The sequence below is a fragment of the Kwoniella mangroviensis genome (assembly GCF_000507465.2).
Source record: "Kwoniella mangroviensis CBS 8507 chromosome 1 map unlocalized Ctg02, whole genome shotgun sequence".
Taxonomy (NCBI): Eukaryota; Fungi; Basidiomycota; class Tremellomycetes; order Tremellales; family Cryptococcaceae; genus Kwoniella; species Kwoniella mangrovensis.
This window is the reverse complement of record NW_027062534.1, coordinates 1,262,332-1,284,919: the sequence shown is the minus strand read 5'-3', so window position 1 is coordinate 1,284,919 and position 22,588 is coordinate 1,262,332. Positions and strand designations below refer to the sequence as shown.

Below are 22,588 nucleotides of genomic sequence, written 5' to 3'. Positions count from 1 at the left end.
GTTCAAAGATATTGATGATGAAACTTAAACCCAGGAGAAGAAGCAAAGGATGCGTTGTAATTCGGGAGGGATGGACAGAGAGAGAGGAGGACGATGCCCTTGATGGAGGTTGAGATTGACTGTACGGTGATATGGGTGTATGCTTCTTAATTTGATGGTGATGGTGATGGTGATGGTGATGGTGATGGTGGAGAGTAAAAGGGTGAACAAGCGCAATGGATGGGGGCGCAAACTGATCTTCAAAGCTTGAATTTGATAAAGGAAAGAGATAAAGCGAAAGAAAGTAATAATGAGAGTGAAGCATGGAATCATCGGGGTCAGTATAGTATCGTACGTTCATCGCTTTACCTTGGGATGATGCATGATTGGAAACAAGGTTGGATAGGAATGGACGTCGTACATGCATGGATGATGAACATGAGTGGGAGACTGTTAGAGAGACAAAAAGACATGTCAACTTGTCAAACAGGTCCAACCTTAATGTTTCAGATAACTGGGGAGTGGGAGTGGCAAAATGGGAAATGAGAATGAGGATATCGGTGATTCCGGCGGTTATCCATAATCAGTCTAGAAGCATATCACAAGAAAGGTACACCATCACAAACACATACATGACAGTGAGGAGAGAATCGGAAACTTACACACGGATGAAATATATATGACAAGAAAGGGTCATCCTTTGGGATACCGGCACAGCATTTAGAAAAGCTAGTACACGCTTATCGCTTTCTCCTAGCTTGATTGGGATTCTTCCTACCATGTCCGATAGATGGCATGTTGGAGGGGTGTGAACGACCTTTGCCTGATGTACCGACGCTGATGATCTCAGGTAGCCACTGAATTTCAAGTGTCATCAGCATACATTGAGCGTCTCGTATAAAACCCCGAAGAACGACATGGAATGAACGGTGACGCGATGAAATCTCGCTCTGACAAGACAGATAATGTTAACCCTCCTTTGGTGATCATATAGCCAAGCGGAGAAGAGCGAGGACCGCATGGAGTAAGGGGGATGAATGAGAGGAAGACAGAATCTAGGAATCTGGAAGGACCGAATAGAAGATAGAGCGAGATGTCACTCACATCAGGATCATTCCAACCTTCCAAAACGCCTTTAGCTTTCCTCCTATCTTCCTTCTGTTTCTGTATGTCCTGATATTTCACCGCATCGTTCCATTCCTGCTGATCTTCCCTCAAGATCAATCCACTACCACCTTTCTGTTGTCCCTTGGCTCTACCCATCTTAGCATCAGGTATAGAATACTTGGTACCTCTAAGATGATATTGGAAGTTCTTCTTCAGGTGGATATTCTGTTTACCAGTTTTAGAGTCGATGGATACCGTCGTACGTAGTAAGGTGGCATTTCCGCACGATGGACAGAATTTCTTAGAGGAATCTTTACATATCCTAAAATGACCAACGTTCATTATCAGTTCCTCAACATCTTCTCGTTCGATGAAGAAAAAAAGAAAAAAGAACAAAAACAAAACAGACGACTAGCAAGGCATTGACAGATTGGATTGACAGTCGAACTAGAGGATGGGACAGCCTTATCACTCACTTGAAGCAAGCATGACACCTCAACACGAAACTCTTCACTTTACTTATCCTCTTTCCACCTTCGCCTACCAGACCCAAACCCATCCCTAAGAGTATATTCTGCACAGCGAAATCACCGGTCATAGCAGCTACACTGGGTGGTTTGGCACCTGATCCACTGGGAGTGATCAATCCTAAATCACGAGAACGGTGGGTAGTGAGATTGGAAGGGTTGATCCATTCTCCTCCATCTGACTCGTTATCTATCTCTTGGACTGGTTCGTCATTTGTAGGTGCAGGTGCAGGTGCAGGTGGTTGAGTAGTAGGGGTATCAGATTTGTTGAGGTCATCAGCGGTAGATCGAGCGTTGGAATCAAGTAAAACCTGTTCGATGGATTGAGCAACTTGTTCGATTTCTCCTTCGTCTTCCTCCTCAATGTTCTGCTTGATATCATCTCCTTCTCCCTCATCTTTTCCATCTGCACTTTCAGCAATTTCATCCTGCATCTGCTCCTGATTCTGACATTCCTCTTTGACGATATCTTCTTGAGTTGTAGATTTCTTCTTGATCCTCTGTCCAGGTTCAGTCCGTATACCTTCCAATCCGTTAACTTTCACTTCGTATTGCCATGTCAGAGCTGCGACCGATAAATCCGTTGACGAGAGCACAGAGAAGTCTCCCGTCTTCTTTGCGAACGCAGTGACTGAAATCATACATGACATATATCATCAGCTTAGATATCGAGACAAATTGACATAACAGTCTCTAGGCAGATGTAATGGTAGAAAGCATATAGACCAACATACCAGCAGCCATAGCTTCGCTCGAAGGATTCTCTACCGTAACTTCCACTCCGGTCAATCCCAATCTTTCCCAATGTTCTCTAGCTTTCAGATCTCTCAACTCGGCCAGGACCATAGGAGTGGTATGGAACGAGCCTGCAAGATGTCGTAAAGGCGTAAGGGAGAGTAAAGGCCCAGCATCAAGTATCAGATGCTGTATGGTAGTGTTCCTACTACTGGAGGATGAGGCGGTGGGGTGTTGAGGATGGGATGGGACAGGGGCGGTGGAAGGTACAGGCGAAGAAGGAAGCGCAGCTGTTTCATCGTATTCAACTTGAGTAGACGATGAAGGAACAGGTGCAGAAGATGAGGACGAGGCGATTGATATTATGTTGGGAGTATCTGCCGTTGGCTTTGCTATAGAGCTGTACGATAGGACCATGGTGAATGACTGGACCCGCTTCTATATGTCTCTCTTTGAGTAATCGTCGTAAGGTTGATTTTGTACGCAACGTTCAGTCATCTTCACCATCTCACATCTCACATTCAGCGTTCTGACTCTCAAGCTCAAAATCTTATCTTTGCATCTCATAAGCGGACATCTCCGCCATCTTCGTATGGGATCCTTTTCATTTGTCATGAGTTTATCGTATTTTATCCTGTCTTGTGCTATCGGCCGACTGGCCCGAGTCGATCTCTCTTTGAAGTCCGAAATTGCCCAGTGACAGGCAACATCCATTCAGCTTGGATGACTCTCCGAGAGATATCTATAGGTTGGTTCATCCCATCTTATCTCTTCACAATAAACAAAGAATACAAGCATAGTCACACATAGCTATCAACATGTCAGACAGAACGTGAGCTTACCATGTCCATCCAGGGACATGTACATGCGAGCTGACATATCTTTGCACGACCAGTTTCAAAATCGCTGTTCTTCCCGGAGATGGTATTGGTGAGTGATCGCGATATTGCGGTTGATCTTCACACTTCATGGACGATCCCTAGACTCTATATTTCAAACATTATATTCTTGCTAACTTGAATGTTGACGTGATGACAGGCCCAGAAGTAGTTGATCAAGCTCTCAAAGTACTCTCCGCCATCTCTGAATATTCCAATCTCTCGCTCGACTTGAAGAAATACGATTTCGGTGGTGCCGCTATCGATAACCATGGTGTACCTTTACCTGATATAACCTTAAATGCGTGTAAAGAGGCTGATGCGGTATTGATGGGTGAGTTAGATATCTACTGTCACTACATATACGTGCAGTGGGAAGGAACAAATGATATTCCGTTGACTTGATCATGGCTAAATTTGTGAATCCATTTTACAGGCTCTGTTGGTGGACCAAAGTGGGGTGTGGGACCTGTCCGACCCGAACAGGGTATCTTGAAACTTCGAAAAGAACTTGGTCTCTATGCCAACATTCGACCAGCTTCTTTCGCTTCTGAGAACTTGCTCAAGAGGAGTCCGTTAAAGGAGGAGGTTGCTAGGGGTACGGATATCATTGTGTTGAGGGAGTTGATCGGTGGTATCTGTGAGTGTCACCAATGCCAATACTGTCATTCAAGGATATATGCTCGGTCCTCATGGTCATAGACTAGCCAGACAGAAAAAATATGGCGCGGTGCATCAAGGAGCTGATGATCGTCTTTACCACATAGACTTCGGTGACAGACAAGAAACCGATTCTAACGGTGTGGCATGGGACCAATGTATCTATTCTATACCCGAGGTCGAGCGAATAACTCGAGTCGCTGCTCAAATCGCTTTAGCTGCCGATCCACCTTTACCCATCACTTCCATCGACAAAGCAAACGTATTGGCAACTTCTAGATTATGGAGAAAGACAGTTTCGGAATTGATGGCTAAGGAATACCCTCAATTGAAATTGGAACATCAATTGGTAGATTCAGCGGCGATGATCATGGTTGCCAATCCTAGGAAATTGAATGGTGTCTTGTTGACTGAGAATATGTTTGGTGATATGTGAGTGTAGACTTCTTTTACGACTTCATCGGGGGAATATATCTAGAAAAATCAAGATACGGCAGTTTCTGTGGTTATTTTTCAGCTTCTTTGGTATATGAAATGGGTATAGTTCAATGCTGATACTTTGTTGGTCGCTCGACAGCCTCTCAGACGAATCATCCGTCATTCCAGGATCTCTCGGTCTCCTCCCTTCTGCTTCTCTCGCTGGTGCCCCTGATCCCAAGTCCACCACCATGGGTTTATACGAGCCGTAAGTGTGGTTTCACGTGTCTAAAACGACCTTTCGCATATTGTACATACATATCAAAAAGGCTTCTCTTATATGGACCCAAGCTAATATACATTTGCTTTCGATAGCATCCACGGATCCGCACCTGATATCGCCGGACAGGGGATCGCCAATCCTATCGGAACCATCTTATCAGCAGCCATGATGCTTCGATACTCCCTCGGTAAAGGAAAGGAAGCAGCTCTGATCGAAAAGGCTGTTCAGAAAGTGTTGGATTCCAAGGATGTCGGTGGATACGATTTCAGGACTAAGGATCTCGGTGGGGATGCTAAGACTGAGGAAGTGGGTGATAAAGTCGTGGAGGCCTTGAAAGGGCTTTTGGGTCAATAAGTATGATTGTTAGCAAGCAGTTCAAAAAGACAAAATAAAAGCCTAAATCTTGTACATACATACATATGTGGCAAGTAAATGCATAACGTTGATGATGCAAACATTCCTCTCTTCAGCATTGCATACTCTTCATGCCCCAGGGTGATAAAAGCACACACGTGAGATGTTGAGTGGTTGTATGTATATATGTGTATGACGGCAAATGAGATTAACCGGAGTGACCATTGACCATGCAGTCAACTGATCAAAACCAGTCGTTCAGTTTGTGTTGATTGATGATAAAATCGTCTTTGAACATTCATCTTGAGCATACCTTGCCATCCTTATGGACGACGGTATAGAGAGAAGTGAAACAGCATAGAGGGTATATAGAGAATAGATCATATAGACCAACTTTCAACCTCTCAAGCAGATCGATATGATACGGATAAAAGCAATCCCATTGATCGCCTCCCGAACATTCCTACCTCGATTACCCAGAACTGTCAGACAATACACATCTTATAACGTCGCCGTAGCAGGTCTGACAGAATCACAAGAAGAAGTGAGCTACCGTATTCTCATCATCGTGATAATGATTTCAAAACGTAGTGAGCTGACATACCATCGTTGTGGTCATGCAGTTCCGAAATGTAGTTCATGATTTCGCTCAGAAGGAGATTGCACCAAGGGCAGAAGAGATCGATAAGACCAATCACTTGCCAGAGGTAAGCTTCATTCCTCCTCACTTATCAGCCTATGTGGTCACATTAAGAGTGGCAGATGAGCTGATATGTATGGACTGTATGGGGTAGGACATATTCCCAAAACTCGGTGAGATGGGTTTGCTGGGAGTGACCGTCCCTGAGAAATGGGGTGGGCTGGGGTTGGGGTATCTGGAACATACTATAGCTATGGAGGGTGAGTAACATCCTGCATGATGAACAACTTGTCTAATGTATATCCGTATGGATAGGAATGAATCACTGATACCCATTTGACCTTTGTGGTGCTCTCGGTGTGAATAGAACTCAGTAGAGCTTCGGCGAGTATCGCTTTGAGCTATGGTGTAAGTGGTCAATCATACTCCTGTACATTATACATCTTACTATGGTACATGCTCATGATTGTTGTACATATCGTTAGGCCCACTCTAATTTGATGGTCAACCAACTGAACCGATGGGGAAGTACGTCCAACCCAATCTGAATATACATATATATATACAGTCCATTTGTCAGCTGACTGATCTGAACGATCTATTTCCTCTCTATCTCTTACACTCTCGCTCCCGCTTGCCACATACCTACTATACAGCCGACGACCAGAAATCCAAATACCTCCCGAAACTCTTATCAGGCGAACATATCGGTTCTCTAGCGATGTCAGAGCCCAACGCCGGATCAGACGTAGTGTCCATGAGGACCAAAGCGGAGCTGAAGGGTGGGAAATGGATATTGAATGGTTCGAAATGCTGGTAGGTGTATATGAACTCAACCACTATAATGATGTTGTAAGGAGAAAGGAACCAGAATTGCTGTTGATTTTGGTTATATCTCTTTTCTGTTGTTGATGTTGACATGGATTGGATCATAGGATAACAAATGCACCTGTATCTTCGACTTTCCTAATCTACGCCAAATCCGATACTTCAGTCGCACCAAGTAAAGGTATGACTGCTTTTCTAGTTGAGAGAGGATTTAAGGGATTTGAAGTTGGTGAAAAGTTGGATAAATTCGGTGTGAGTTTTTGGATTTTCGTCTGCTATGTTCAGGTCCGATAGATCAAAGGAGCAGAATGCTGATTTTTACTTCTCTTGTAGATGAGAGGATCACCGACTGCTGAGCTATTCTTCGATAATGTTGAGATACCCGAAGGTGAGATTAGGTTCCGTACGATGAAATAGCTATAATAGCTGATATGGTGCATTCGTAGAGAATGTACTGGGTCAAGTAGGGAAAGGAGCCTCGGTATTGATGTCTGGCCTAGACCTCGAGAGATTAGTCTTGAGTGGTGGACCTTTAGGGTAAGCTTACCTTTGGCTGACACCTAGGCAACACAGCAAGACCTTGAGCTGACTTCCATGAGGGTGCAGCATTATGCAAGCTGCTCTAAATTTAACTTTGGATTATACCCACGAGAGAAAACAGTTCGGCAAGAAGATAGGAACTTTCCAGTTGATACAAGGGAAGCTGGCAGGTGAGCTAGCGTGTCCTTCACAATTTGGATGATCAGCTGACTTTCATCGTTCTGGCAGACGTGTATACCAAACTTAGTGCTTCTCGATCCTATGTATACGCTGTAGCCAGAGCTTGCGATGCTGGCAAGGTCTCTAGGCAGGTGAGTGAGGATGTCGTGGAAGAAATTCCGTCAGTGACTGATTTGTCCGGTATCATAGGATTGTGCCGGTGCGATTCTGTATTCTTCGGATAGAGCTGTAGAAGTAGCTATGGAGGCGCAGCAGTGTTTGGTGAGTCATTTGACAATAGTCAAAGTTTTAGAAGAATCTTGGATGCTGATTAATATGACAACAGGGGGGTAACGGTTACATAAACGGTAAGCTGAGTATATCTCCCCGCGGAGTCTTGAAAGCTGACAACACATAATTTCACAGATTATCCCGCTGGACGTCTGCTTCGTGATTCCCGATTATACACCGTCGGAGCGGGTACGCAGGAGATCCGAAGGATGTTGATTGGAAGAGGGTTCAATGAGGTGTATGAAGAAGCTGAAGGGAGAGGAATAGCGCAATGATCGTCATGACAAAATGTGGACTGAATTCGGATTACGAGTAACGGAGTCATCAAGAGGTGATGAGATCAGAGCACGTTTACAGCTAATGATTCGGAATACTCTCTCCTCTGACGATAAATTGTGTTTTATGTTGTACCATTATAATTTTGTAAGATACGTTGGTATTATTATTCATGCATTAGTCAATCTGTGTACGGCGATTTGTCAGTCAAATATTCGGAGTAAGCTCATGAAGCGAAGCACGAAATCGATCATCATCATTAGTAAGTTGGTCGAATAAGATTATTCGGATTTGCGGATGAATCGACGACGCAGATATCTGTTATTCCGTCATCTTTTCTTTTCAAGAGAGCATGTGTGAGCTCGCTAGACCGGGCCAGGATGTATAAGTGCGGTGATCTTGGAGGAAAAGAAGGATGCGATATCATCCGAGAGTGGATGTATACATTGCATGTGTAGCTGGAATCGGTGGTATCACGTTATTGTTATATTTCCGAATTCGAATCCGATTCTGATCCTCGTGCGTATAACGGAATACAACATAAATCCAGCTGAGATCAACGGACGTCATTGCTCTCTCATCCGCAATCCATTAGTTATTCCTCTCATTTGGTTTTTGGATTTTGATTTTTTGGGTTTTTCTTCAGCGTCGACATAATCGTAAAATCCCATCTGTATATATATATAGAAATACATACAAGAACATACGCTGTATAACTTGTCATTCACTAACACGACACGATTTCCACTCCAACTCATCTCATATACACCAAATAAATCACCCTTTTAATCCAAGATGAAGGCAAGTCCCCCTCTCTACCCTTGTTCCAGCTCCGCCTCACTCCACCTCATTGACATCCTTCACTTCCATGATATAGTTAGCAACAGCCGAAGACATTCGAGCCTACAACGATGCGACCATCAACGGTGGTGTCCGAGGTCTATTCTACGGTATAGGTCTATCCTTACCTACACACTATATACTCAACTCTCGAGTAACAGCCTACCGGAACTTACCCTCACCAGCTAAAGCGTTTGGATTTGTCATGCTCATCGTACCATGCATGACCATCACTGCTGAGAAGTCGGGAGAAGCATTCACTCGATCTCAATATGGGGGAGTTGCCAAGAGGGAGTTGGACAAAGAAGCTCAGATCGAACATGAGCGATGGCAGAGTTTGAGCTCGGTGCAGAAATTGGGAGATTGGGCCCGAAGACATAAATATGGGTTGGTTGGGGCGAGGTGAGTCCTATTTTTTTTTTCAATCAGGATACGAAGATGAGATGAAAAGAGGCAGGGAGATGGAAGTGATTGTGCGATCAACGGCTTGCACAGGGAAGGAAACTACTAGATGATGATGAGAGTAGACAAAGTATATATCAACGGGGATTTGGACTTGAAGATATCTTGTTTCAATATTGAGCATTGAACTGCTATATAAGATTGGCTGACGACTCTGTTCACTACAGTTGGGTCGGTTCTTTAGGTGTAGCATGGGCATTGGTCAATCGAAATAAACATCAAACAACTTCTCAAAAAGTAGTCCAAGCTCGTATGTGGGCTCAAGGTGGGTTAGAGTTTCTATTGCATGTCATCCGAATCGCGCTGATGTATAGCTGTTGCCATTCACAGGTCTCACCGTCGGTTTGTTGATGGCTTCAGCACTATTGACGGGCTTCGATTCATCCAAGACTGAAGATCCCAGAACTCCACATGAAGATCATACGTGGAGAGCTATCTTGGGTGAGTCTACATTGGTTCAAGGTACGATACATCTGAATGATGGACTAATTCCAAACGACTGGATCTTACAGAATCCGATCCACACTTGAACGAAGAGGAGAGAAAGAGATTACACGAGATTAAAAGAGCCGTCGTAGATAGGAAAGAACAGTTGGTCAAGGAGGCTTCGAATTCAGTCTCGAAATAAGAGAGAAAAAGAACGATGAAATGGGGATGAGATGTCTTTCTATATATGAGATATATTTTGATAATGTAGTGTGAAATGCAACATAATGTAAATTTGTAATGTTTACATTACATGTTGAAGAAGTAGCGTCTGATCTGATATTTTTGTCCGTCTCGAATTAAGAGTACGGTTTCAACAACTTGACAAATCAGTTCTCGCCGGAACTGCCGTATATAGATGATCATATAGATGATCATGTCGATGTACATACACATAATCATATACATATACGTATACTTGGTAAAATATCCATATATACTTGTGATTTCTTTACAGCTTTATTTTGAATTCAATTTGGAAAGATCCGTGTATAATCAACAATCAAGGTCGAAAAAGTGGAATTGAGAGAATGGGTTTCGATTTCGAAGAGAACGAATGAAAGAGAAAATATAAAGTCATGAAATTGATAAGCTAAAAGCAAAACCTCAATCGAGTGTGAACAGACGAAACTTAATAGAAGTAGACTAATAGGACAGATTGATCTTCTTCTATACAATATTTGGTCTATTTACCATCCTTGCTCGTGCTCTTCGTACTTGCTTGGTCGAATTTATTGACTAGCAGCTTGAGGCACATCAGCCTTTATCTGATTCAACTGATCAGGTTGTTGCGCGGTTGTTTGTTGAACTTGTTGTTGCTGAGGCTGCTGATTTTGTTGTTGCGGTTGTTGCTGCTGCTGAGGTTGTTGAGCTTGACCATTACCTGCATTGGCAGTAACAGGTGTAGTCGCGGCACTCGTAAAGTTATTCTGAGTTGGTGGATATGTACCAGCCAAGTTGTAAGTAGGGTACGAGTGAGTGTAGGCTCCCGTGCCTCCTCTAGCAATATCCACTTCTCTTCTTAGATGGTCGATCTCTCGGACCATCTGTTCTTGGCCCGATTTCAATTGTCGAATATGGTCGATAGCTATTAATCGCAGATCATTCCATTAGTGACATGTTCATTGTAATTGTCAAGAAGAGACTCGAGCCACTCACCTTTACTCAGTATTTCCCATTTGGAAGCTTTCATCCCTCGATCACTTGGCAACTCATCCCTCAGCTCGTCGAACAACTCTTTCATCTCTTTCCTTCTCTTCCTTTCCGCCAACTTGTGGCTGACCCTCAATTCGGGTGATCGCGAGAATGGCTGTTCCTTCTTCGATCCTGCGCCATCACCCTGAGCATCGGTCGCTTGAGGTACAGATAAGAGTGCAGCTGCATCTTCAGCAGTGAGGGTAGGGGTGTTGACTGCAGCTAGGGCAGCTTGGGTGTTGGCTTCCCCAGGTATATCTTTCGATGGCGAAGCTGTAGCTGAAGCTAGTGTCTCGGCATCGGGGAAACGAAGTTCGGGCGCAGCGCTGAGGGAAGGATCAATCAGGTTCTGTGTTTGTTGTCCGTTCGAATTGGGAGCTACACTAGATCGGATGGATGATAAAGTAGGATCCAACGGAACACTATTGTTATTATTGTTTTGTTGTCCACCTGTAGTGTTGTCGGTGCCTTGTGGTTGAGCTGAACCGTTGGTATTCTGATTCTGGTTAGGCTGTTGGTAGATCTGGTATTGAACTGGGAAGACAGTGATAGGGTCTTGTTGAAAATGAGGGAGATCGTAGGAGCTCTTGTACCATGGGAAAGGTTCTTCACCTTTTATAGAGACTAATCTACCTGGTCCATTAAACGATTTATCTTCCTCTCTCAACGCTAGATGTTCAATGATGGATAATCGTCTTTTATGATTTGGAGAGGATTCAGCAGGATTGAACTGAGGAGTCATCAGGAACGAAGATGTCGAGTTGGGTGTACCGGGTGATAACAACTCATCACCATCCCTTTCTTTTCTCTTTCTTGACAATTCTACGTCAATCGAAAGTGTATTGGTGTTTGGACTGCTATAAAAAGGTGGTAGAGATCTTCTCTCTTCACTTGCTGATCGATGTCTGGCGTTACCATCAGAATCGATGATGGGCTTTTCGTCTTTGTTTGTAGTCATGGCGTATTTTGCTAGATCACTTGCTCGTGAAGTTGGTGATACAATCCTTGTAGAGGTGTATTTACTGGAGTTGGGTCTTAAGCCGAACGTATGAGGATGGTGTCTGGGTGTTGATGGAGGATATCGATTGTTGAGATCGACGTGACTGGAGCGATGATTGGATTTTGGACAAAGAATAGGTGGAAGAACGTGCGAAGTCTGCTCGTTCGGTGAGGGTCTCTGGAAAGTCAATATAGGTAATTGCGAAGGGTTCGAACTATGTCGAGATCTGATCACACAAGACGAAAGCAGTGAAAGAATATCTGATCAGCCCATTTGTCACTTTTTCCATTCATCGCTTAGACTGCACTGAACAGCACAGGGCCAGACCCGCTCTGATGGAAATGGTATGCACTGATAGGGAGATTTTGGGGGCCAGAGGACGACGATGATTGCTGATGATGAGGGGACAGAAGGGGGGATGATGGTGAAAAGACGTGTTTGCATCGTGTGAACCACGCGAGGAATAGGGTTAACCACACGATAATCTACCTCATCCATCATTCATCCCATCACAATCAAACGATGTTTGTGTACAGCCATGATGTGAGAGGCATAATCGCTTCACTACACCGAATCTTATGAAAGCAACAAGATCGAGACTCACCTGTGGTACGAGGAAGCTTGTTGATGGTGATGAGAAGGGGAGTAACGATGATCTTGAGGATATGGATATGGTTGGTGATGGTGGTTATTGTTTGTATGGTGGTAATGGTGATACATATCCGATCTGGGTCATACGAACAATGAAAAAACTGTCAGCATGACTTCCACGCGTCCGTCCTCTCCTCCCACGCTACATCAGATGGATTCACCCAAAGGATCCAAGGTGGCGCTAGATGAAATTACCCCTTTGGGCGCGTCCGATCTGATCCCAAGACCTTAACGCCGGAACACCGAATCACACGCCTCCAACGTGGCGACCATGAGTTGCAACGTTCCACTCTCTCAGTCGCCGGGAATTGAGAGGAGCACCACTGTGCTGCACGACATTCACGATGACTATCCAGATACTCACGAGTGATTAGATGTTAAAGGTCTCGCCATTTTGGTGATGTTTATTTGACAAGATGAGCCAATTTCGGCGATGTGATGTCTGGACTAGCTGATGAGACCTATTAAGCGGGAACTACTGAATCGATGCGATTGGAATCAATTGATTTTGCAGAGGCACCAGATCTTGGAGGAATGTCGATGATTCGGCTGGTCGCAGATGATTTTGGCCCGCTGAGGAGGTTTCGTCAACTGGATATCAGGAATAAATTGATTGTCTGGTAGCCAGGGCCAGATATTGTATAATTGTATGCTATTTGAGTGAAATGTCGATTCTGGTATTTAAGATCAACAATGATTCCGGTAAATTCAGAGACACGAGGACAAAGCTTGAAAGTGGATATCACCTGTACCGATATATGAAATGCATGTGGGTTTTGGTCCTGGTTTTGTAAAACATCTGATCAACACAACACGAAGTTTTAAGTTCGGACGATATACCATAACAACGTGATAAGCAGGAAGAAAAGAAGAAGAGATCTTCATTATTCCATGAATGATCACTATCATGGAGAGAATAAGCCCCATCCCACTCCGAGATTACGATAAGCTACGTCAAATCGTAAGACAGCCGTGTGGTAAATAGTAGTGAGGGCATAGACCAAAAGCTTAACTCCACCGGAAAGGAGAATACAGTATCCCACAGTACATACAAACGTGAACGTTGATCGTCACCACGACAGCGACCGCCACGCAAAAGTTTAAATTACGGTCGTTTACCAGAAAAAAGCAAGGAAACTAAATTAAGTTCGGTCCTTCCCTTTCTAGAATCCAAGGGTGAAAGCTAATTGAATATTCAAACGTGTCATGCCGTATGCAAGTTTCATTTGTGGGATTCCGAGCTGGATTGCGGTACTGCACGGCACTCAGGATGATTCTTAGCTTGATGCAACTTCCGGCATCGGTTCTCCATGCTTACTCCTGTACATGCCAATACGAGTATATTACCATCTCGGCGGATCATCCAAGGGGTAATGCAAGCACAGATGATCCTCGTAAATCCAAGTGAGGCTCGCTACTGTACCTATCTATCGTTCTCTCCAGTCAGGAGTCAGTGATTCACGCCCTGTACCATGAGACAGATCAAACTTCATATGTTCGACATGAGGCGTGGGCTTTCCGACTCGATTCGAGTAACACTAATGAATCTCGGTGAATAACCAGTAACCATCGATTAGTTTTTCATTTGCTCTCTCACCGTCATGTCAGAGCCAACATTTTGTTTATTCACGTGCGTGTATGTCGCTCCGTTTGACCAAACAAGCGTGAGCTTCATTAAGGGTACTATAATAGAGTACTGCTATGTCCTAGCTGCTGAACGTATGTGTGACAGTATTGAAAATAAGAGCTCATTGCTTCGTTCCCATAGACGACTCATCCAGAAAGGAGTTATGACCTTATTCGATTGCTTGTTTCTTGACAAAGATACGCACTGAACAAACAAGCTTGAACTGGAACAGAAATACTCTAACAAGTCTATTTGGAGTTTCAAGCGTATACGTACGCATGGTAACTGGTCTAGCTCCACAGTCTTACGGAACAGGATCCTTTCGGGAAATCATCCATTCCTTTCATTCACCGGTGCGGTACCTGTACCTCTTGGCACAACCTTGTCCCGATCCAGACAGCTGTCAATCCACTCTCATTCCTTCCACAGTAGTAAAGCAAGTACTGCACGCTGTATGCATCGCACAGGATAAACTCGAATTGTTCATCAGGTGGTACGGCAAGGTGTCTCATACCATCTCGTGAACATGTGCCTCGTACCTGATCGTCGTGTTGGAATCATTGTACCACATCAGCAGTGCCATTCTGTACTTGGATAAAGTCCTGTTCGCGACCAGAATGGAGGTTCCAGGCGAAACCGTTCTCGTGATGGTCCTCGTGAGATAATTACAACCTCGCTTGGCTATGCAAGTCACAAGGGCCGAGAACCGTTATCCACTAAGATAGTCAGCCATTTCATGCATGTTCACAGAAACATGCTTCATCTACCTGGATCTATCTACATTTTGTTTACATTCTGGAAATACAATATGCCTTCCGGTGTCCAAGCCTTCACTGAGGCTTGACTTCCGGTACTGATCATGATCAATCTGGTTTTCCCTATAACACGCTACGCAAGTTCATTCTGATCTATCCTTCCTGAGATTATTGATTATCCCTTGTATCAGATCATCCTCACTTGAAGTCCATTTACCATCAACTTTCGACATATACTTACCCCTCGCCCCACCACCTTTCACTCTACTACCCAGTCCCTTCTTTATCTGCTCGTTTGCCTCTTTGGCTAAATCGTTATTGGTAGAATGTACAATCATCAAATTCTGTTGGCCGGTCGCATCTTTAGATGAAGGCGTGGAAGTAAGGATAACCAGAGGGTCTTTTTGATCTTGAGGTTGAGCTGTTGAAATGAAAGTAGTCGAAATTGATCCTAAAAATTCGAAATCATTCGTCGAGGGATTGTCTCTCCTTACCCAAATCACACCTTGATTCTCTTCTTTCCGTCCTTCTGACAATGCATTCTCAATGACGATCTTTGATAATTCATTTTTCAGATTTTTCACAGCATCAAACTGATCTTTACGGTTCTTTTCTAGCGTCTCTATCCTTTCTACTGCATCTGCTCTACCTGCTCCAATGACTTTCGCAACATTACTGAGCTGTCTTGAGCTTTGTTGTAAGTACCGTACTGCTCTGGGTCCAGCTACGAAATACAGTTTTGTAGCCGATGATGAAGATTGGGTAGGAGGGATGATGTGCATGAGAGATATGAGGGATAGGGTGGGTACTTGTGTACCACAACATGCGTTTCGATCGGTTTGGTCGATATTGATATGTCGAATGACACCCTGCAAGATTGATCTCAGTCATTGTGAAACAGAAATGAAGAAGTGGCCGATGAATGAGACGTGAAGGTTATGTTACGTCTCCGGTTGTATTGAACCATATTGGATATGTAATGCCCAAGGGGATGAAGGATATGAGCAGCGCTCAGATTATCACTCACACCATCATAATCTTCGGGAATCCCTTTCCCAACCTTCAGCCTCTCCTCCACCGCTCCATCATCCACCTCTGCAGTCACTTCCGCAGCACCATTTTGACCTTGTATGCTCACGTCGACCCATACTTTCCTTCCCTCCGATATCAGCTCGTTACACTTCCTCTCCACTTCTTCCGCTTCGCTCTGAGTCAAGCTTCTTGGCAATTCGACGTAGGGAGCTTCGAGGGATGGATGAGGGTGCATCGACCAACTGAGAGTGGGGAGATTCATGGTGTCTAATATAGCTGAGAGGAGATGTTGAGAGGTATGAAGTGTCATCTATGGTCAAATGGCGATGAATCAGAATAAACGCCTTATCGCATATGCCATGTTTCTGTTCTTGGTCCATGGCATGAAATATAGTGGAATCGAGTCTATCACTCACATGATCTACTCTCCTGTCCCAATCCACAACGACTTCAACCTCATCATCCTCTTTCATATCCACCTCGATGCCGGTAGGTATTCTTACGAGATGTACACTGTCAAGTTTCTTCCTAAGACAACTCTCGATCACAAAAGACTGCTTTATACCTCCATTGGGATCTAGTATATTCAGACGTCCCGTATCGGAAGGTTGACCACCGCCTAGAATAAGAGATATCAGTCGAGGACATGATCACGCAAGTATCGCCTGCTGATGTTGATTCTAAGCGATATCACTCACCTTCAGGAAAGATCACCGTATCTAATAATTCCACCTCATACAATTTCCCTCTGTCCTCTGCCTTCGCTGTTTCTTGGGGCGTATCATTCTTCTTCTTGTTTCCTTTTCCCTTGGGTGGTGGAGCAGTTTTGATACTTGCTTCTCTAACGGCGTGAATTCTAGTCTTAAGCGAACGGAGTAGGGGATCACCTGTTTATCCAATATGAAAAGGAGGTAATTTAGCAACTCAGTCTTGTCTCCATTCTAACATGATGATCTCGATATATACTCAAGCACTTTCCCTCAAATCGAAAAGACGAAAAGCTGGTGGGATATGTCGAGCACATTCAGACTCACGTTGACATGCCAGTAACCCTACTATCCTCTTATCGCCCACATTGGCAGGATCGAATTTGAATCGTGTGTAATCCGATGGAGTATCGGTCCGGGGCAGAGGCTCGAGATCGTATGCCATGGTCGAACGGTCCTACTCGATCAACTGGATAGGTATCATTCAAGTCGAAGTGGAAGGATGAGGAGGAGTACTCGTATGCTTTGGTCTGTCAGATCGAGGGAGAGAGTGAGATAAACTCAAAGGGCTTAGATGCAAGTGGGCAGGCAAATGGTTTGTCGGCTTAATCCGATCGATCCGATTCAACCGTCAAAGCAAATCAGACTGGAGTTCATTCCCCTAAGACGTTCACAGATGTCTAGATACCAGAGAATCTGCTCTGCAGAGAAACAACCTCATGCATATGCATGTGCATATTTTATATCGATGTAAATCATCTATCCCAAACATACTCAATACATCGGCCCCTCGTATGGATTAGAAAGCACTACTCGTTCTCATCTGTTCCAATTTCTTCAACACATCACCTACACTCCTCTCATCCAGATCAGCCGCGATGGCCTGTTGTTTACTATAAGGCAACAGGTTGAAATTTTCACACAGATCTCCATCTATCACTCCTTTCACCGGTACATAATATCCCCTGTAGGCTAAATGATCTCGGCCTACTAATGAAACGTTCTGGGATCTCATGTGCTACAAATATCAAAATCAACGATATCAGCTTCTGACCATGTTCAATCGTGCTGTTGTCCAATAGCTGAGGGCTTACCATTTCCAAAGTAGACATGAACTCGACATCGTCCATACTGACGAAAGGGATCAGCGCACCGACCGATCCTGACACAGTCGTATACACTAGAACATCCCTTCCACCAGCGACTAGAGGTATCTTCGTTATGGAGGTGACGATACTTCCCACATTGTAATGAGCGAGCAATTCAGTCTTGTGGGCTGCACCCATCAAGAACGATTTTTCATGTAAAATTGTAGCTCCAGTAGGATCATCATCGACCGTCTCGGATGTCCTCGAGTCCAATCGATTCAAGAATATGTTTCCGAATTTGTCCCCACAAACTATCGTCTCGTAATCTACCTCGGTGACACAAGTTAACCATCTTGGCTGAGTGTCATCCGCAAATACCAATATTTGTCGAGTGGGCACCGATCGATATACACAAAAGAATGTCGATTCTTGGATATCTCCTACTATTATTCTGGCACCTTGCACATTGATCGTCGCCACTCCAGTTGGGAATGACTAATGGTAGTGAAAGATACCGATCAGCTCGCAGGACTCAAGAAGGGGTATTGTCGAAAAGCTGACTTACATTGTTCTCGCATTTTCGTAACAAAGCCTTTTTACCCATCTCATACAGCCTCAACGATTTGCCAATACCAGCGAGTAAGAAACCTTGGAAGGCGGCGAGACATAGCGGTACGTCATCGGTTTTAGTCTGATCATCGGGAGTTGTCAGATATTGTTCCATTGACAATATATTGGAATTTCGACAGACTCACCTTGTGCATGAATTCCAGTACTCTTCCCTGCTCCTTGATAGCATACACCCTCAACCAGCCCTCCTGACAACCTTTGGGAGCAAGAGTCGTCTTCACACCTGTTCCGACGACAAGGAACGGTTCACCTCCGCCTCGTTCGAAATACGCTATAGCCATTGAGAAAGCGGCCTCATCCTCGTCCAAGTCAAATGTCGCGAGAGATTCGTGCTGTGAAATGACTGTCAACACTGATTTCACTCCGGACAGATTGACTTATCTCATAGCCATGTCACCCAACGGGTATAGAGATTAGACCACTTACTGTCAGGGGGTCTAGCACCCTCAGTAGCGAAGCCCAATGACCAGCTCCCGCTCGTGGCCTACCAAATTCATTCGGTGGTAGCGTGAGTAAAGAAGTATCAACTCTACTTTCACTCGCTTGCTTCTCTTTGACAATCCTCTCAATGGCTTGAGGAGAATACGTGCGATGGTCCGATTCAATCATGTAGAATACAGTGTTGTATGGGTGACTAACAAATTTACGTGGGGTATAAGATAAGGGTAGGACATCTTGTTTGAGCTTTTCACCTAATTTAGGTATCGTGAAGATTCTAAAGGCCAAATTTATCATCAGCTGCTTTCCACAATATCAGGGAACAGGAGCACACGTACCGTAAAGTATTACCGGAAATACCAATCAGCCCATCAGGACACATTGCAGCCGAGAGGTTCCAAGCATATTCAAGAGTATCGTAGATCAAAGGTTGAGTCTGTAACATATCTTGGTATGTATACAATAACCAAGTTCGACTCGAGAACGCCATCACTGAAGGTTGTCCATGGATGGTAGATCTTACCAATTTAGGCGGCTTTGCACCTAAGAATCGTAATCGAGTGTCCGACAGTGATCCGTCCACTGGATCGACCACTGTTCTTAGTAGGACACTATTGGCTAAACCAATGTTCAAGAACATAGTAGCTCGATTCTTATCGATAGAAGTGTCGAATATCTCGGCAAGACAGATAGAGGATGGAGGAGCCGTCAATGCCTTAAAGAGCTGTCAGCTGTGCACCCAATAGCTGGAGTAAGTTAGCTCACCTGTAATGAGAGGGTAGTGAGGGTACTATCAGGTTCCAGGGATATAACGGAAACAGTTTGATTGTCACACCCAACAGCCTACATATCTGATGTCAGCTTACCACTTTCAAAGTAAGATAGGATATCACATACCAAAAAAGGTGTTCTTCTCCTTCCCTCAGGTACTTCGGCGATACTCAGGCAAGTAGCATTGCCAGGTAAAGCTTTCTTATCTTGATATTCACTTAGCGAACCTTCGGGATCGAGCTCGAAATATACTAGTTCGGCAGTACTCAGCGCAATGACCACCTGCCGCTTGTTGGTGGTAGCAGCTACAATCGTCTGACCAGGTGGAGCAGGCCATTCATCCACTCGATCGGCACCTCTGATGTGTCGCAGACCGTAAGGGTGAACTTGTAGCAAACCTGAATCACCTATTTGCTGAACGGCAAGAGTAGGACCAGAAGAGAGGAATCCAGTATCGTTTACTTCTTCGATTGTCGCGCCGATCGAAAGAACAAGAGTACCGTTGGGGAAAGAAAGAACAATGTATGAATCGAATTCGTCTGATTTGCAGTGATTGTGTCAGCTAACCTCGATTGGAAACGCACTTGGCAACTCACCTTCATCAGTCAACTTCAGCGTCCACACATTAGTCGGCACACCTGGTAAAGGCGAGCTAACCAATACGGAAACATCTAAACCATGTTTGAGCGTTCTGAAAGTACTTCTCGGTCCTCTTCCACATGTAGCGTAGATTTGAGGTGTGTCGGAACCTGCTCCGAGGAGATTCACAACCGAAGCATCGGTAATAGGATCGAGGGAGGAGAGGGTATCAACTTGAAGGAGATTCTGTAGAGGTCTAGGGTTGAAGAAAGCATACGGTAATGGTCCTTCGATGTTTCCGTTATCTGGGTAGTCGGTCGATGACCACTCTTGTTCACCGTCATCATCACCTAAAGCTTGGAATTGATATAGGTTCCTATATACGGTATCAGTATGTAGCTGGCGGAGAAAACCATGATCCATTCACTCACTGATCGCTAAACTCGCTTGCTACGAATAGATAACCACTCTTCAAGATGCACAAGCTGTTTGCCACTGGCACAGTGTCAAAGTACTTGATTTTCAGAGCTTTAACATCCTCTCCCTCATGTTCTATCCACACCTTATACAAATCGCCCTCTTCCGATTGTAGCAGGAAGAAGAATGCACCCTGAGAAGAAGGTATTAGCTTCTTTGCGAGAATTTGATGCTGATCACCCAGCTCACCTTTATCTTGTGCATGACCGCCGAGACAATGATCAAACCCCTGCTCTTCTCTCCTCTTTGAGCTAATGGATTCCTTCGTCTAGGTATAGGTATCCTGTGCGCTTCCACATCCATATGTTTCCAAATTATATGATCTTCCGTACAGACCAGTACACCAGATGGACCATCGAATCTGTCAGAGTTGGCATTTTGACCACCGGGTACTACATACGGATGTCAGCTTATCACGGACGTTTGAGCTTTCCTCCTGACCATGAATCTGACCTACCTTGCACGAGCAAGTTTGCCCTTCTATCTGTGGGTTCACTCCATTTCCTGACTACGTGATTTAGACCCAAGTCCAACTCGTAGAATGTCAAATACTGTTTGTAATCGGATCAACAGGGAATCATCGAATTATTTTGAAGAAAGACATACCTTCTGCACATTCTCATATGCTTCGCCTGTAGGATCCTCGTCACTTTCCGAATAGTCCATCTCCAAAGCAGCATAAAGTGGATTATCATAACCCTGCGAATACTCTGTTAGCTACATGACATCCGGAATCCGCTAGTGTAAACTCACTTGATCCACACCAACGATATGAGTCACTAAAGCATGATTTCTGTGGGCTTCCAATGGCGAAGAGGGAAACAATTTTCCTTCCGCGTTTCGGTTCAACACATACACGAGTTTTGACCTGTCAGACAATTTGATAAGCATGATGCATCGAAGGAGAGAGACTCCAATTTCAAGCCGACACGTACTTCTCAATCCTGTGCATGAAGTCATGTCAGTTGTAGAATTGCCATTGACAAAGCTTAATGAAAATATCGACTCACGCTCCCACCAGACAACTTCGTCCTTTTGGATCTACAGCTAAATATTGTCCGGGGACCACACGTCTACTCGCAAGTCAGATCAGCCTCTCTTCGTCCTGAGATATCAGTTGACGATTAGTGAGGATTGAAACCCACCGACTACCTGATTTCCCATACACCTCCTGATACAGACTCTCAAAATGTGGTGTGGGTGCAACTACGAATTCGAGGATCGATAGTCTACCTGAATCGGATGATGCCAGTATATAATCTGTCCATTCCAGTATACATCAGCTTCGATCGATCCTCTTTGACAACTACCTCATACGATCGAATGCATGGGCAGCAGACCGATTTGCAAGGTATTACTGAACGTACCTTTTGTCATCCCTGCTAACCTGAAGCCTACAACATTCCTGACAGTCCCGAATGCCTAACGAGATCAAATGTCCAACGTCAGCTGGAGCCAATATGTAGGATTTGAGCTGAGAACAAGACGCACCTCTGTTGAGCATATCGTGTCCACTACGAAACATAGATCGAAACGTGAACATCAGCTCTTCGCAGTTCAATTTCCTCTATGCAGAAGGGGACATAACTTTGTTGGTTTCCAAGTCACATCACCACATCACGAGAGAAAACTCTTGACAACAGGAAGAGACTTACACTGTCCAGTAGATGTATTCAACTTGAGGATCTCCAATTTCGTACCACCTCTAACAGCCAATATCTCCTGTCCCTTGGTACCAGAGAAAGATCCTACGACAGCTGTCGTTATATTCGATGGAGCCTGGAGGGTCAAGTTGAGCAAATGCATCTTGACTGTATCGCTTCCGTTCTTGGTAGGCTGGTGGAGATGTGAGGAAGGTGAGGATCAGTCAAGGTAATGCTTTTAAGAATCGCTTGAAGAGATGGGATATTCATTGACAAGCAAAGTGAGTTAGTTGCACCCAGGCTATCGAAGAGAAGTGTAAGTGGAGGAATGATAACGTAGTCATGATGTGGCGATATTTCATAGACCAGACTATGGAAACACATATAAATACATGCAAGAAATCGAATGCAACGATGCAAGTGTATAAATTACTGTTACTATGCTATGTGCAAGATGATATTACTGATGAAAGTACTGACTATATGCGAGAAATGCTAAACGATTGGTTTAAGCCTGTATGCTACTTTTGGTAC

The 22,588-nt window shown here is 44.4% G+C and overlaps 7 protein-coding genes across 7 annotated transcripts; 3 read left to right on the top strand and 4 right to left on the bottom strand.

The window, feature by feature from the left end:
• Positions 1–719: 719 nt before the first annotated feature.
• I203_105583 (uncharacterized protein) lies at positions 720–2,765 on the bottom strand (the record flags this gene model as incomplete). Its single annotated transcript, XM_019144739.1, has 4 exons — positions 720–836; positions 1,084–1,408; positions 1,563–2,244; positions 2,348–2,765. The coding sequence occupies 4 exons, from the start codon at positions 2,763–2,765 to the stop codon at positions 720–722; spliced, it is 1,542 nt and encodes a 513-aa protein (XP_019006074.1).
• A 401-nt stretch (positions 2,766–3,166) lies between these two features.
• Positions 3,167–4,940, top strand: I203_105582 (3-isopropylmalate dehydrogenase; the record flags this gene model as incomplete). The annotated part of the gene is made up of 7 exons (XM_019144738.1): positions 3,167–3,180; positions 3,244–3,278; positions 3,387–3,560; positions 3,663–3,866; positions 3,994–4,318; positions 4,464–4,571; positions 4,679–4,940. The coding sequence occupies 7 exons, from the start codon at positions 3,167–3,169 to the stop codon at positions 4,938–4,940; spliced, it is 1,122 nt and encodes a 373-aa protein (XP_019006073.1).
• Positions 4,941–5,358: 418 nt separating this feature from the next.
• On the top strand, positions 5,359–7,673 carry I203_105581 (uncharacterized protein; the record flags this gene model as incomplete). Its single annotated transcript, XM_019144737.2, has 14 exons — positions 5,359–5,484; positions 5,564–5,647; positions 5,735–5,840; positions 5,948–5,988; positions 6,066–6,108; positions 6,237–6,396; positions 6,516–6,660; positions 6,742–6,796; positions 6,855–6,945; positions 7,015–7,118; positions 7,177–7,259; positions 7,318–7,389; positions 7,454–7,475; positions 7,534–7,673. The coding sequence occupies 14 exons, from the start codon at positions 5,359–5,361 to the stop codon at positions 7,671–7,673; spliced, it is 1,272 nt and encodes a 423-aa protein (XP_019006072.2).
• A 796-nt stretch (positions 7,674–8,469) lies between these two features.
• Positions 8,470–9,604, top strand: I203_105580 (uncharacterized protein; the record flags this gene model as incomplete). Its single annotated transcript, XM_065517805.1, has 5 exons — positions 8,470–8,497; positions 8,556–8,916; positions 9,144–9,241; positions 9,307–9,417; positions 9,489–9,604. 5 exons carry the CDS (start codon positions 8,470–8,472, stop codon positions 9,602–9,604), a joined length of 714 nt encoding a protein of 237 aa, XP_065373109.1.
• Positions 9,605–10,193: 589 nt separating this feature from the next.
• On the bottom strand, positions 10,194–11,614 carry I203_105579 (uncharacterized protein; the record flags this gene model as incomplete). Its single annotated transcript, XM_019144736.1, has 2 exons — positions 10,194–10,549; positions 10,621–11,614. The coding sequence occupies 2 exons, from the start codon at positions 11,612–11,614 to the stop codon at positions 10,194–10,196; spliced, it is 1,350 nt and encodes a 449-aa protein (XP_019006071.1).
• Positions 11,615–14,832: 3,218 nt separating this feature from the next.
• Positions 14,833–16,873, bottom strand: I203_105578 (uncharacterized protein; the record flags this gene model as incomplete). Its single annotated transcript, XM_019144735.1, has 5 exons — positions 14,833–15,558; positions 15,717–16,031; positions 16,138–16,340; positions 16,420–16,608; positions 16,756–16,873. The coding sequence occupies 5 exons, from the start codon at positions 16,871–16,873 to the stop codon at positions 14,833–14,835; spliced, it is 1,551 nt and encodes a 516-aa protein (XP_019006070.1).
• Positions 16,874–17,227: 354 nt separating this feature from the next.
• On the bottom strand, positions 17,228–22,217 carry I203_105577 (pre-mRNA-splicing factor RSE1; the record flags this gene model as incomplete). The annotated part of the gene is made up of 19 exons (XM_065517804.1): positions 17,228–17,446; positions 17,523–18,011; positions 18,082–18,207; positions 18,272–18,478; positions 18,573–18,861; positions 18,923–19,299; positions 19,350–19,427; positions 19,482–19,894; positions 19,952–20,310; positions 20,366–20,544; positions 20,601–20,803; positions 20,869–20,962; positions 21,018–21,110; positions 21,165–21,279; positions 21,422–21,484; positions 21,557–21,671; positions 21,779–21,833; positions 21,903–21,925; positions 22,067–22,217. The coding sequence occupies 19 exons, from the start codon at positions 22,215–22,217 to the stop codon at positions 17,228–17,230; spliced, it is 3,648 nt and encodes a 1,215-aa protein (XP_065373108.1).
• Between the last annotated feature and the right edge of the window lie 371 nt (positions 22,218–22,588).